This window comes from Astyanax mexicanus, chromosome 6 (assembly GCF_023375975.1).
Source record: "Astyanax mexicanus isolate ESR-SI-001 chromosome 6, AstMex3_surface, whole genome shotgun sequence".
Taxonomy (NCBI): domain Eukaryota; kingdom Metazoa; phylum Chordata; class Actinopteri; order Characiformes; family Acestrorhamphidae; genus Astyanax; species Astyanax mexicanus.
The window spans coordinates 14,814,891-14,829,236 of NC_064413.1; the positions used below are offsets into that span (position 1 = coordinate 14,814,891).

The 14,346-nt window shown below is 39.5% G+C and overlaps 1 protein-coding gene across 2 annotated transcripts in view; it reads left to right on the forward strand.

Moving 5' to 3' along the window:
* Positions 1–8,165, forward strand: part of wdr90 (WD repeat domain 90) — a 47,001-nt gene extending 38,836 nt beyond the window's left edge. For both annotated transcript variants that reach the window (XM_007256809.4, XM_049480091.1), the window contains 6 exons: positions 384–573; positions 2,068–2,198; positions 2,292–2,435; positions 4,476–4,595; positions 7,490–7,574; positions 7,666–8,165. In XM_007256809.4, the coding sequence (XP_007256871.3) occupies positions 384–573; positions 2,068–2,198; positions 2,292–2,435; positions 4,476–4,595; positions 7,490–7,574; positions 7,666–7,823 (828 nt within the window). In that variant the 3' untranslated portion in view covers positions 7,824–8,165. The remainder of the gene's footprint in view (positions 1–383; positions 574–2,067; positions 2,199–2,291; positions 2,436–4,475; positions 4,596–7,489; positions 7,575–7,665) is intronic.
* Positions 8,166–14,346: the final 6,181 nt, after the last annotated feature.

A 14,346-nucleotide genomic window follows, 5' to 3' on the forward strand; every position in this document is an offset into this window, starting at 1 on the left:
TTAATCAAAGGACTTTTCAGTAGAACACTTGATTACTGAAATATTTGATACCTGCAGCCCTAGTATGAAGTTGCTCCTAAAAAGTCTGCAGGAATTGTGTGATCATGCAATCGTGACCAGAATCGAAATGTTTTTACATTTAGAATGTTAATATTTTCGCCAGAATTCGATTTCCATGGAACTAAAACCTACCCTGTCTTAGTATAGAGTGCTAGGCCTGTGAATGAGTCTTTTACATTGTTTATTTGTCTGTTTATTTGTTTGTTTTCTTTTATTAGAATCAGTCACTCTGATTCAGAGATTTTTGGTCAAGTTTGATGCCCAAACCTAGCAAATAAATCATAAGTCTAGCAGTTCTTTAAGGTTTTGTCCTTGTTCTTCAGAGCTGTGAGTGTCTGTGTTGGAGCCGACCACTGCAGCCGTGTGAGTCTGGAGGCACCGGTGGTGGTGTGTGTGTGGCCGGTGGCTACAGCGATGGCTCTGTGAGGGTCTTCAATGTGGAATCTGCCGAGATGGAGCTCAAACTGCTGCCTCATTGCAGTGCTGTGTGTGCACTGCAGTACTCACACCATGGTTAGTGGGGGCATTTTCAATCAAGAAAGGTTTTCTTTAATCCCTTAAGCTGTAGCTATGAATATAAAACTACTAAAATACAGTTTAAATGTATTCCTCCCTCAAAATAACACAATATACAGTCATTAATGTCTAAACCACCGGCAACAAATGTGAGTACACCCCTAAGAGAATACAACCTTCAATGTCCAAATTGAGCACTGCTTGTCATTTTCCCTCCAAAATGTCATGTGCCTCAGTAGTGTTAATAGGTCTTAGGTGTGCATAGGGAGCAGGTGTGTTCAGTTTTGTAGTAAAGCTCTCATACTGGTCACTGAAGGTTCCAACATGGCACCTCATGGCAAAAAACTCTCTGAGGATCTTAAAAGATGAATTGTTGTGCTACATGTAGATGGCCAAGGCTACAAGAAGATTGCCAACACCCTGAAACTGAGCTGCAGCACAGTGGCCAAAATCATCCAGCATTTTAAAAGAGCTGGGTACACTGAAAACAGACCTTGCGTTGATTGTCCAAAGAAGCTGAGTGCACATGCTGTCTTTGAAAGACAGGCGCAGGGAGGGCTGTCAGCCTTGCTGCAGAGATTGAAGAGGTGGGGGGTCAGCCTGTCAGTGCTCAGACCATACGCCACATACTAAATCAAATTGGTCTGCATGGCTGTCACCCTAGAAAGAGACCTCTTCTGAAGTCTGTACACAAGAAAGCCTGCAAACAGTTTGCTGAAGACATGTCAAAAATGGTCTAATGAGACCAAGATTAATTTGTTGGTTCAATGGTCTGGGGCTGCATGAGTGCAGCAGGTGTTGGGGAGTTACTGTACATTTCATTGAAGGACACATGAACTCTAATGTGTAGTGTAAAATACTGAAGCAGAGCATGATCCACTCCCTCTGGGTCGCAGGGCAGTGTTCCAGCATGATAATGACCCCAAACACACCTCTAAGACGAGCACTGCTTTATTGGAGAGGCTGAGGGTAAAGGTGATGGACTGTCTCCAGACCTAAACCCAATAGAACATCTTTGGGGCATCCTCAAGCGGAAGGTGGAGGAGCACAATGTCTCGAATATCCGGCAGCTCCGTATAGTCCGTGTAAGCCTCCGAGTGGAAAAGCATTCAGTGGCAACCTATGAAGTTAAGGCAGTTCTGGAAACTAATGGTGGCCACACAAAATATTGACACTTCAGGAACTTTCACTAAGGTGTGTACTCACTTTTGTTGCCAGTGGTTTAGACATTAATGGCTGTATATTGAGTTATTTTGCTGGAAGACTTAATTTACACTGTTATATAAGCTGCACACAGACTACTTTTCACTGTGTCAATGTGTCAGTTTGTCAGTGTTATCCCATGAAAAGATATAACACTGAAATATCTGTAAATATGTGAGGGGTGTACTCTGGTTTATGGTAGCTAATGGTTGGCCTATGCTGGAGGAGAACTGACCTGTCTTGAATGTTTGTGTACCTGTGTGTTGTCCCTGTATGTTGTGAGTGCAGGTCAGGTGTTGCTATCCGGAGGGAAAGATGGAGTCGTTACAGTCAGCAGTCCATTTACCGGCGTCACGTCACGCATCATCAATGACCACAAGGGGGCACCCATTACCACTATACAGTGCATCTACAAACAGGTCAGTAAATGCCTTTTCTGAGGACATCATTGTGTTTCCTGTCTATGACTGAATTAGGAATTATTGTTATTATTAACACGTGTCTTTCCACAGTATAGAGAGTTCGGTCTGGAGGGAAATGAGCTCTGGTTGGCCGTCAGTCTTGACAGGCGTGTCAGCATCTGGGCAGCTGATTGGGCAAAGGACAAATGTGAGCTTCTCGACTGGCTCACGTTTCCTGCTCCTTCCTCGCCCGAGGTAATCAGCACATACCAGTCCTAAATTTATGTATGTAAAAATTAAGATTTTGTTGATAGCGGCATTCTGCCTTGAAAATCGGTTTATTATTTACTGTGAAATCTAAACCCCAAATAGCCCATGGTGATGTATGTTACATACCTCATTGTAAATGAGCATTTTTGCTTTTGAATGTATTCCAGCACAATTCAAACAATTCAAATGCTCAAATAAAAGGTTACACAATACATATATTACCAGTTATGACCCCATTTCTAGTTTTAAAATGACTTCTTGTGAGATATTACAGTGCCATCCTAACCTTAAAATATTTACAGCTGTCACGTGTCTAATCCTAGGGTTCTCACAATAAGAAAAAAACCTAATGAGCTGCTGAAGTGTGCTATTATTTTTGTATCACATGTATTACTATATCCTATCGCCCACCCACAACACCACCTCTGCTTTAGTATTTAAGTATAGTACTTAAGACTGCTTACTATAAGTGGTGAAGCTGATGCTTACATGAATTGTTAAGGCTAATATGCCCATCTTCCAGCCAAGTTCAACAGCCAATAAGGTCTCAGAATATGTCAAATGTCATATACAGTACCATTCCAATTTTTTTTTTGTTTTTTTATTTATATATATATCTTTAATAATAAAAAAAAATATATATATATATATTTTTGTTAATTTTTTTATTAAAGACATTTAAAGACATTGCAGAAGCTATGCAGAAACTCATGCACAATTATTTTGTAAACAAGAATACAAAACAGAATAATAAACAGAATATGTTTATGCTTTAGATTCTTCTAAGTAGCACATTTAGCATTAAGGACAGATCTTAATGCACACTCTTGGTATTTTAATCTCAGTGTCTTCATGATGTAGAGTCACCTGAAATAGTTTTCTCAGCGTCTTAAAGGAGTACCTGGAGGTGCTGAATAATAGTTGCTGCTTTTCCTTCACGCTATGAAGCTCCAGCTCATCCCGTAATTCCATATATGTCCCTTAATGAAGAAAATAATAAACAAAAAAAACATTGAATAAAAAAACTTGTGTCCAAACTTTTGATTGGCACTATAGACAGTTCTTCTGAAGCTGCTACAGAATATATTAAGGGTGTATAAAATGACTGCTAACACTCTAAAATGGTAAATTTGACCTGGTGCATATTTAATTATCCAAAAGCTGTCTGAAACCCAAAAAAATCCTAACAAGCAGTGTGAACTTTTTTTTTTACTAACTCTATTACTAATTGTTATATCAACATTTAGTGCAATGGTGTTCTTTACCTCTAACAGGTAACGCTTCAATTAGGATATTCCACTCATTTTCAATTAAAAATACATGTTCAAACTTTTTAATGTTTTACTACTTTATGAACCAACATATAAAACACAATAGTTTTACATAACATTGAACATAACATTGCAGCGTTGTTTTAGTTTTAGTTTTTGCATCTTCAGAACAGGTCAAATTGACCCAGAACATAACAGGAGGGTTAAAAGGCATTCTGCAAGTTCAGAATCCTGACTGTTTAGGTTGCGAGTGGTCCAGCAGGCTAAACGCTGCCACTACGATCAGGAGATCGCCGGTTCAAATCCTGTTCATGTAGCTTGCCGTCAGCTGCCGGAGCCCTGAGAGAGAACAATTGGCCTCGCTCTCTCTGAGTGGGTAGATGGCACTTTTCCCCCTCATCACTCCTAAGGGTGATGTCACTCAGTACGAGGCGTCTGTGAGGTGATGTATCGGAACCGAGTCGCTGTGCTTTCCTCTGAGTGCGCTGTGATGCTACTTAATGCTGCATTAGTTGCAGTTTGGAAATGGAGGGGGCATGTGCTAGTCTTCACTCTCCTGGTGTTGGGGCATCACTAGTGATAGGGGTAGTCCTAATGAGTGAGTTGGGTAATTGGCCGTGTAAATTGGGGAGAAAATGGGAAAACAATTAGAAATAAAATTATTTGTTCTATTCAATAAAGAATCAGATCAGAGACAGAATTTGTTTAAATACATTTGTTAACATTTGATGTTCACTCTGCCTTTTTAAATTAGGAAGCTGCAAACTTGCCTCCCAGTCTGGCAGCATTCAGCCCAACAGAGCGAGGAGTGGTGGTTTATACTGGCTATTCCACTGAGAGAGAGCTGACCTTCTACTGCCTGAAAAAGAAACAGGTACATGGATCCACAGACTCCCAGCTGTGGATGCTGCTACAGCTGCTTAAAAAATAGTACATAGAAGCAGGTGCATATAATCACAGACACGTGTGCTGTTGGTAAAATAGGTGCACTGTTGTCGGGGCTGTAAGTATTGTTTATGAGGGAGAACTTCCAAGCATGCCTATGCATGTAGCAGGAAGCCACATATACACACCCATGCAGAACACACCAGCTTCTCCACCCAGTAAGAACTAACCAACTGCTCTCTCAGAGTGCCACGTACACCTATACACACTGGCATACAAAAGTTTGGGCAGCACTGCTCAAAATATTTGGTAATTTAAATAGTTAGGTGTGCAAAATATGACCTATCCAGTATCCATCATTTCAGATCCACAGACTATATAGGAACACTTTATAGTTCTTTAATTAAAGACTGTAATCCTTCAATTTTTTTGCATACTTTATTATCCTTCCTTTACACCGTTCTTCAATGGTTTAGACCCCACAGGATAGACCACCACACAGCAGCTATTATTTGGGTGGTGAGTCATTGTCAGCACTGCAATGACACTGACATAGTAAGGTTGCATTAAGCCCTATGTGGTCGGGGTTCGTTTTTCGGGGGGTTCAGGGGTATTTTTTTGTTATATGGGGGTCCTCTGTGATTTTATTTCCATTCAGAACGTCCATATATGTGTTTTTCTCAGACGTCCTCTGAGAAATTACAGGCCAAGTTACCTACTGTTTTTAACTGAACTTCATGGTCCTTTATTCCCATCTGGACTCACATCTCTGAGTTTCATCACCTCACGTTTAATAAATAGCTATTTGTCCACTGCCACATACCGTAATTACACATTGGGTGCGCATTTCTGCTCCAGTGTCTTTTAGAGAGCTTAGATGCAGCCATCACGTGACAACGCAATGTCACGTTACAGAAAAAAGCCAAAAAACTCACTGGTCCTCCTGTTTTTTCAATTGTAGTCTGGAGTTTTATCACTAAGTATAAGTGTGAAACATTTTTCACAGACGTCCCAGTTCAGTCATGTGACTGCTTTGCTGCGTTCCCTCCACTGGCATCCTGTTGCCGCCAGCATCAAATGCATCAAAACCCTGACTCTGGCCTACAAAGCCAAAAACGGACCAACACCTTCCTACCTGATGGCAATGGTCAAATCCAGATCTGTACCAAGAGCTCTTAGAGCTTCCAGTATGGCTCAGTTTGAACCACCATCCCTCAAAACCCACAGAAAACAAACATCCCGACTCTTCTCTGTGCTGGAGGACCAAGGTGGTGGAACGAACTTCCACTGGGTATCAGAACAGCGTCAGAGTCACTTCAAACGCCGACTGAAGACTCATCTTTTCAAAGAGTTCTTAAACTAATCATAAAAAAGAAAGAAAACCACCTAGGGTTCTAAAATGATCAAGCTTTGTGTTTCTCTTGATCCTAGTCTACAAACTAGCTCTGGATATTGTTAAGTAAACAACAAAGCACTTTTGTAAGTCGCTCTGGATAAGGGCATCTGCTAAATACCTTAAATGTAAATGTAATGGTCCCCCTGCGAAACTAATCCCGTCCAGATAGGGCTTTATTGTGTGTTACTTACTAACACAGCACCACCTTATCAGTGTTACTGCATTTCTAAAAATGACCCATCACCCTAGGAAAATAAAGTATGCAGAGTGTTCCTATATGCATAGGTGAGCTGAAAATATGATAATGGGTGTAAAAACAAAGAATATTATAGTGTTATGTTTGATCTGTGTAATTTATTTTTTTAGGGCATTTTTAGTTGCTTGTCACCACAGAACACGTAAAATACCATCGCTGTTACAGGTACAGTTTACACTGGCTGAGCTGCAGAATAAATATTTTACTGAATGTAACAGAAACAGCATATACTGTGATCCTATTTCTAATTTGTACCTAACCCTTTGTTTTCCAGTGTAACCCTTTTCCCTTGGAACAGTGTTACAGGGGGAAAGTGTGAAATCTGCTAGCTGTTGGTGAACTAGTTAACTTTGTGTTTAGAAAGGGGCAGGTGGTGCAGCAATTAATTATTATACAACAGTTAGTTCCGACCCTGCAATGTGATTGGCTAAGAGGTGTTCTATGAGTGCCGTTATCAGCTGGTAATGCACTGTAACAGAAGCTCTCCATGTATTACTCTGCCACATACAGGTAACCTAGCAACAATGCAGCTCTTACAAACCAAACAGTGTAGCTACAAACAGAGCAGCAATGGAACTATTTTAAATTGCAGTGCGTTTATAATCGAACAGATCGTATTTTCTCGTCTTCTTTGACTCTAAATCTTTTAATAAACAGCGATAATGAAACTGTGGTATAATCACAATATTACACTAAAGGTCCATGCTGTAACTTATAATATTATAAGTGCTATAATAATACTTATTATAGCACAAACCTCAAGTGTATTATTGCTTAATTGTCCATTCTTAAAGTTAGCTTTTATTAGCTTTTACTTTAAAATTTTTCTTTTCCACCTTAAATGCTGCAGCCTCAGCCATCTGTGGGCATTTAAGGTGGAACAAAAAAGGTAGCTAGCTAGCTACTGAGAGGAACTAATAGCATTTTTTAATGCTTGTTATGAAGACAATGGCCAAAAACATTTAAACTATGGTAATATAGTGTTTATTGTAATTTGTAACAAGGAAAATTCTCAAGTTTGTGGTTTTCTTTGGTTGCTTTTGCTGCAGTCTTGCCAGTGATTCTCGCAGTCCATTGTTTCCAGTGTGCCTCTGAAACATCTGCCGTTTGAAGGAGCATATGTCCCTAACATTTCCCCCTACTCTTAGACATCAACACACAAAACAGAGAGGTAGGTCTAAGTGGTGGAATGGGCTTACTGTGTGGCTAACTGTGTGTACGTGTGTCACAGGAATTGAGGACAGTTTCTCTAACTGACTGGGCTCTTTCTCTCAGTCTGTGCTTTAAAGAAAGACTGCTTGCCGTCGGATCGAACAGTGAGTAAAGTGCAGTATTCTGTCAATAACAGTTACAGGGTGTAAGGCGTGTCTCAGTAATTCCAGAACTGAGTGTGCTTGTGTGTTTCAGAGCGCGTGCTGAAGCTGATCGACTCCTCCAGCGGTCGGTTCCAGGGCTTTACGTGGCACAGTGACTCGGTTCACCTCTGCAGCTTCAGCCCATCAGGCACACAGCTGTTCACTACAGCTCACAATGAGGTTTTCCTGTGGACCTTAAGAGGCCTGTGAAGCATCCAGTTCAAAAACACACTCACCACTGGGACACTGGGACAGTCACGTTAGTCATGTTAACAGATGACTAGTTTATAACCTCAGCATGATACTGTCTAGTGACATGTCATTGGGGATTAGATGGATCTTTGAATCATTGTGTTTTCTTCGTGGTTTAGATGCAGCAACACGTTTGTTCTGGGATGTTGTAATACTTTATACTTTATATTTTATGGTATTAAACAATACACTTAGTTTTTCCTCCAAAGATGTGACCAAAACTTGAATTTTAAATGATCTAATGCAGTTTTACCGTGGTTGACTTTTGTATGTTTTTAAATACATTTTATACAAGATGTGTCCAATTTTTTTTCTTTAAGCCACAATCCTTGATTTATACAACCATTAATACTCATTCTGTAAGATTTCATGTGTAACTTTAATTATTTTTTATACCTGTTGTTGACAAAATGGGCCATTTAGATCATCTTTTGCTGTTCTCATGTTAAGAGTTGACTAACTACTGTGCAAATGTTCAGGTCAATAGTGTGTAAAAAACTAGAAATTAGAATTAAAATGCCCCTTATATGGTCAGTAAGTGTATATTACAACATTATTATTAGAAATATACATATAATAATAGCATAATAGTAGTAGGTTTATATGGGGCTGCACAGTACATCATAAACATTGATGTATTCAGAAAACAAAGTGCAATATTATTTAAAGGTGTCCTTCTGCTAAAATCCACTTTTTCTTGTTCATTATGAAATACAATAGGTTACTCTGAGTTGTATATGCAAGCTGAACATGAAACTCTTCCTTAACTTTTATTGTCTGCAGTAGCTAAAAAAAAAAAAAAAGTTAATCAGGAAATGGTGTCTACTTCAACCAGTGAATTAGTATATATGGCCTTGCCCAGCTTAGCTAGTGACTAAGGGTGTGACGAGATCTCGCGATTTTAAAATGTGACGATATTTCTCGTCAGGCTTAAACCTGTTTCGCGGGGGGGAAAAACAGTTTAGTGTGGACTTTTTAAGAGGGATCTGGCAACACAGTAGCAGCGAGACCAGCTCTCAGCAGAAGAGGAAAATTCGGGCATTTGCATAAAGGATGCTTCTGCTACTTTTAAGTTGTATGTCTGGCTGCATTTTGGCTCCAGTGGAAAAAATAAACGGTAACAGAGTGACCAACAAGACACAAACCATATATAAATACTGTAAGTAAATCTTACACGTGACTGATTCATAGGTAGTTGTACTAATCCCTTAGCTCTGTACTGTATTTTAAAAAATATGTTCTGCCTCTGTTTGCACTTCAAGCATAGTCTTAATATGACTAGTTATGGTTGTGCATAGTTAAATTACAAGAGATTTTGGTGAAAAAAACACAAACCAAGTCTTAATATGATATTGTTTGCACCATATAAGACCTTATTCCTTATTCTTATTTCTATTTCTTATAGAATCAATGTGAGAGAAAACTGTTAAGTGTGCGTTATATGATTTTGTCAAATAAAACTAGTTTTCAAGCCATTTTTTCATATTCTCGTATTATTCTCGTGAACGCAATATCGTGTCTCGTCTCGTGATATTAGTGTCTCGTCACACCCCTACTAGTGACCATCCGCAGGCAAAGCTTTTTCTTGGGGAAGGAAAAAAATAAATAAAGAAACGCACTGCTCCTCACGCAGGATCGAACCGGGGTCGCGGTCCAATACAGCCGTGAAAATCGGCGTTAATAAGGAGATAAGAAGCCTGAGATTGAGCAAAAAGACGAGAGCGGATGAAAACTAAAGTCACGTCAAAAGCTAAACAGAGACAGAGAGCCTATTGCCGACCCCTGGCTTACAGAGTCAACCGAATACCACAAAGGGTGCAAGTAGCACTTTTTGTGGTGTGTATATATATGTCTTCGACCTGAGAATTTCTGATTACTTTTCATTGTATTTATGTTTACCTGCATCAGTTCTAATGTGATCAGGCAAAATTATATATTATTATATGTTTAAAATAGTGTGCTTCTCTGCCTCTCCCTGCTGTGGAACTAGTGGTGAGTAACCACTAGTGTAGCTAAATAATCTGACTCTGGGATGTCTCACAGGAGCTGTTGCTTCACATCAGACACCTTAAGAACAGGTAGTGTCTTGTAGTAGAACATTAAAGCCAGCACGACGGCTTTTTTCATATATTACATTACATTACATTTCATTTGGCAGACGCTTTTGTCCAAAGCGACTTACAATAATGAAGTACAAAAGTAATAGGAATTTAGATAACCCATTTTTGGATAGGGCTTAAAGGAGGTCGAAGGGAAATAAAGGGATAGAGAAGTGAAGGAGGGGAAGAAGGAAATGAGGTTAGAAGTAGGTAGTTAGTTAGAGGTGTTAGGAGAGTAAGTGCTCTTTGAAGAGCTCTGTCTTCAGGAGTCTCTTAAAGATAGCGAGAGATTCTCCTGATCTGGTAGTGGAAGGTAGTTTGTTCCACCATTGGGGAACTCTGTATGAGAACAGTCTGGATTGCTTTGTGTGAGTGTTTGGCAAAGCGAGGCGACGTTCATTGGAGGAGCGCAGCTTCCGGGAGGTAGCGTAAGCCTTCAGGAGTGAGTGCAGGTAGGAAGGAGCTGTTCTGTCATCACCTTGTAGGCAATTGTAAGAGTTTTGAATTTGATGCGAGCATCAACTGGTAGCCAGTGGAGCTCAATGAGCAGCGGGGTGACATGTGCCCGTTTTGGTTGGTTGAAGACCAGACGTGCTGCTGCATTCTGGATCATTTGGAGTGGTTTTACTACACAGGCCGGGAGGCCAGTTAGCAGGGCATTGCAGTAGTCGAGGCGTGAGATGACGACTGCTTGTACCAGGAGTTGGGTGGTCTGTTGCGTCAGAAACTGTCTAATTTTCCTGATGTTATAAAGCGCGAAGCGGCAGGATCGAGCAACCGAGGCCACATGGTGCGTGAAGGAGAGCTGGTCATCAACCATAACACCCAGGTTCCTAGCAACCTTTGTCGGTGAGAGAGAGAGAGTTGATGCTTATAGAGAAAAAAAAGATGGTTTTGCTGGTATGACCAGAAGTTCAGTCTTTGAGAGATTTAATTGAAGGTGATGCTCCTTCATCCAAGAGGATATGTCAGAGAGACACGACGATATCCGTGCAGAGATTGAGTTATCTTCAGGTGAGAATGACAGGTATAGCTGGGTGTCATCAGCAAAGCAATGGTAGGAAAAGCCATGTGAGTGGATAACCTGACCAAGAGAGGCAGTGTATATTGAGAAGAGAAGGGGACCCAGTACCGAACCCTGGGGAACCCCAGTGGATACGGAGTGGGCTAAGGACAGCTGTCCTTGCCACGACACCTTGAACGAGCGCCCAGTGAGGTATGATCTAAACCATGACAGCACATTGTCTGAGATCCCCATGTTTGAAAGTATAGTTAGGAGGAAGTTGTGGTTGACCTTGTCGAAGGCGGCCGAGAGGTCCAGCAGAATGAGCACTGAGGACTGGCCTGCAGCTCTAGCAGTTTTCAACGCTTCAGTCACAGACAACAGAGCCGTCTCGGTAGAGTGTCCTTTTTTGAATCCAGATTGGTTCTGGTCCAGGAGGTCATTCTGGGAGAGGAAGCCAGAGACCTGATTTAAAACTGCTCTCTTGAGTGTTTTAGAGAGAAAGGGTAGTAGTGAGACCGGTCTGTAGTTATCAACCTGGGCGGGGTTGAGAGAAGGCTTTTGCATCAGACAATTTCCTTACATTGTTTCCTTGGGTTTGGACAGGGTTAGGCCTCTCACTGTAAACATGACTGTAGGCCTATGTACAGTTGTGGTTAAAGGTTAACACACATCTGCTCATTTTAATCAAGCAAATCAATCTTTGTCACAACTTAGAGTGCTAAATTTAGAGTAGGGCTTCTTTCTTGGGCAGCAGCCTCCCAGTCATCGCCAATGATCTCACTTGAGTGTAGACAGTGTCACTGCAGTTCCAGTCGTCCATGAAGGCCTGTTTCTTGCAGGTTATTGGGTTGTCCTTATTATTTAAGTTCCTCTCAGGTGAGTGTGACTACTGAGGTCTGATCACCCACTAAAATAGTGTAAACTAATGAGCTTGGAACCTTCATTTGTTTAGAAATGTCTTCAAGACAAAATAAATCCATAAAATGTAAATCTATGGCTAGCATTTGGCATATGCTAGCCATATATATATATATATATATATATATATATATATACAGAATAATAAGCCAGAGAATTAAGACATTTTTATTACTTTCTGCAAAGTTTACATACATAAAGATTACTATGCCTTTAAAACAATTTGGGACAGCCCATATAATTGGCAACAATTAATTGGGATTTTTGTTTCTTTGTGTAACATCATGGGAAACTCTAAAGAAATCAGCCAAGGATTGTGGACATGCACAAGTCTGGTTTAACCTGGGGGTGCAATTTGGGTGCAGAGGCCTGAAGGTCTCTCGTTCATCTGTACAAACAATTATATGCAAGTACAAACAAGTTGGGAATGTCCAGCCATCATACCACTCCGGAAGGAGATGGGAACTGTATCCCAGAGATGAACGTGCTTTGTACTGTATTGACATGGGCTGAAAGACAACTCTGCCAGGAAGAAGCCATTACTCCAAAAAAACATAAAAAAGCCAGATTAATGTTTAGTCTGACGAAACTAAATTTGAACCATAATGACCATTGTTACATCTGGAGGTAAAAGGTAGAAGCTTGCAAGTCTGAGAATACCATACCAACGGTGAAACACGGGGGTGGCATCATCTTGTTGTGGGGTTGTTTTGCTGCAGGAGGGACTGGTGCACTTCACAAAATAGGCGGCATCATGAGGAAAGAACATTATGTGGCAATTCTAAAGCCAGGGAGTTAAGGCTTGGGTGCAAATGGGTCTTCCAAATGGACGATGACCTAAAGCATACTGCCAAACTGGATACAAAGTGGCTTAAAGATAACAAAGTCAAAGTTTTGGAGTGGCCATCACAAAGCCCTGATCTAAATCCTTTTATTAATTTATGGGAAAGCTGAAAAGGCAGGTGCGAGTAAGGCGACCTGCATACATGGCTCAGTTCTGTCAGGAGGAATGGGCCTAAATTCATGTCAACTATTGTGAGAACCTTGTAAAAGGATATCCAAAATGTTTGAGCCAAATCAAACAGTTTAAGGACAACAGTAGCAAAAACTATTGAAATGTATTTTCACTTTGCAGAAAGTAATAAAACTGCCTTAAAAATTCTCTCTCTCTCATTATTCTGACATTTGGTAAATAAAAATAATGTTGGTAATCCATTCATTTTTTTATTATAAAACCTTAATATTTAAGTTAAAATACACATTTTAATTGTGACCCTGGGTCTTCACTAATTTCCTGTTTCCTTTACACATTACCCCATCTGAAACATCTGGAACATTCTACAATCCACATCTACAACAGGAAGTAACATCAGCTGGTTCTTCTGAAGATCATGGGAAGATTAAATTAAGTTCCCTCATTTGTTTTTCTGTATATTTGATCTTTTTGTAACTATGACTGAGAAGGTCAATCTCAACACTGTCCTGTTACCTTAATTAATTCTCAGATCTTATTTGTTTATTTTTAAAATACAAATTTGGGGAAGATCACTAGAATGTGCTCAGTGTCCTCATGCTATTAGCCATGCTATTAGCATAGCCGCCATTTAGCTATTTTTCATGTTTTTGCTAATTCTATACTAAAACCCAGGCATGTTATTTTCATACCTGTTACTCAAAACATAAGAAGTAACAGGAGTGAGTGCCAGTAAAAGGAGTGACTGCCAGTAACAGGAGTGATTTCCAGTAACAGGAGTTAAGTGCCAGTAACAGGAGTGAGTGCCAGTAACAGGAATGAGTATTCTCCCCTGGTTTATTGATTTATTAATGTGAATATTAATTAATGTACACCACTTTAAATTCTGTTTGTTTAATCATTTATTCGTTTAATAAATTGCTTGATAATATTTTTTTTATCAATTTCAGGTTTGGGTCTTTTTGAAAAGATAAAAATGGCTTTGCATATTTAAAAAAATACAATGTTCATGCATATATAGTGATTTTTTTTTGTTATAAATATCAATAATTTAAATATGCAGTCAACAATTTCTTTAAAATAAAAACTTTCTTGAGAGAAAGTCAAAGGAATTAGCACACTTTCTTTTAAACATACTTTTAAATGTATCTTAAGTTTTGTAACCAACTTCAGCTTAGAAACTTTGTAAAAAAAAAATAGTAAAGCTGAGTTTCACCAGCACATGTTATGAATTGTTAAATATATGTGTTATTAGATTTAGATTGAAAAAATATTTAAAATTACATTTATTTGGAAGAGTTACAACAAGCAAATGGCATCTATTCAGTGGAATAGCCTATGTGTATACTGAGCAGCTATATATGTATTTTTCATTCTCTCTGAAATTCATATTCAACTCTATCTCTTCTTCATTAAATTGAAAAATTAAATAATTAACTTTTACACCCATTTTTTCCACAAGGCCAGAAAACTGAACTGATAATC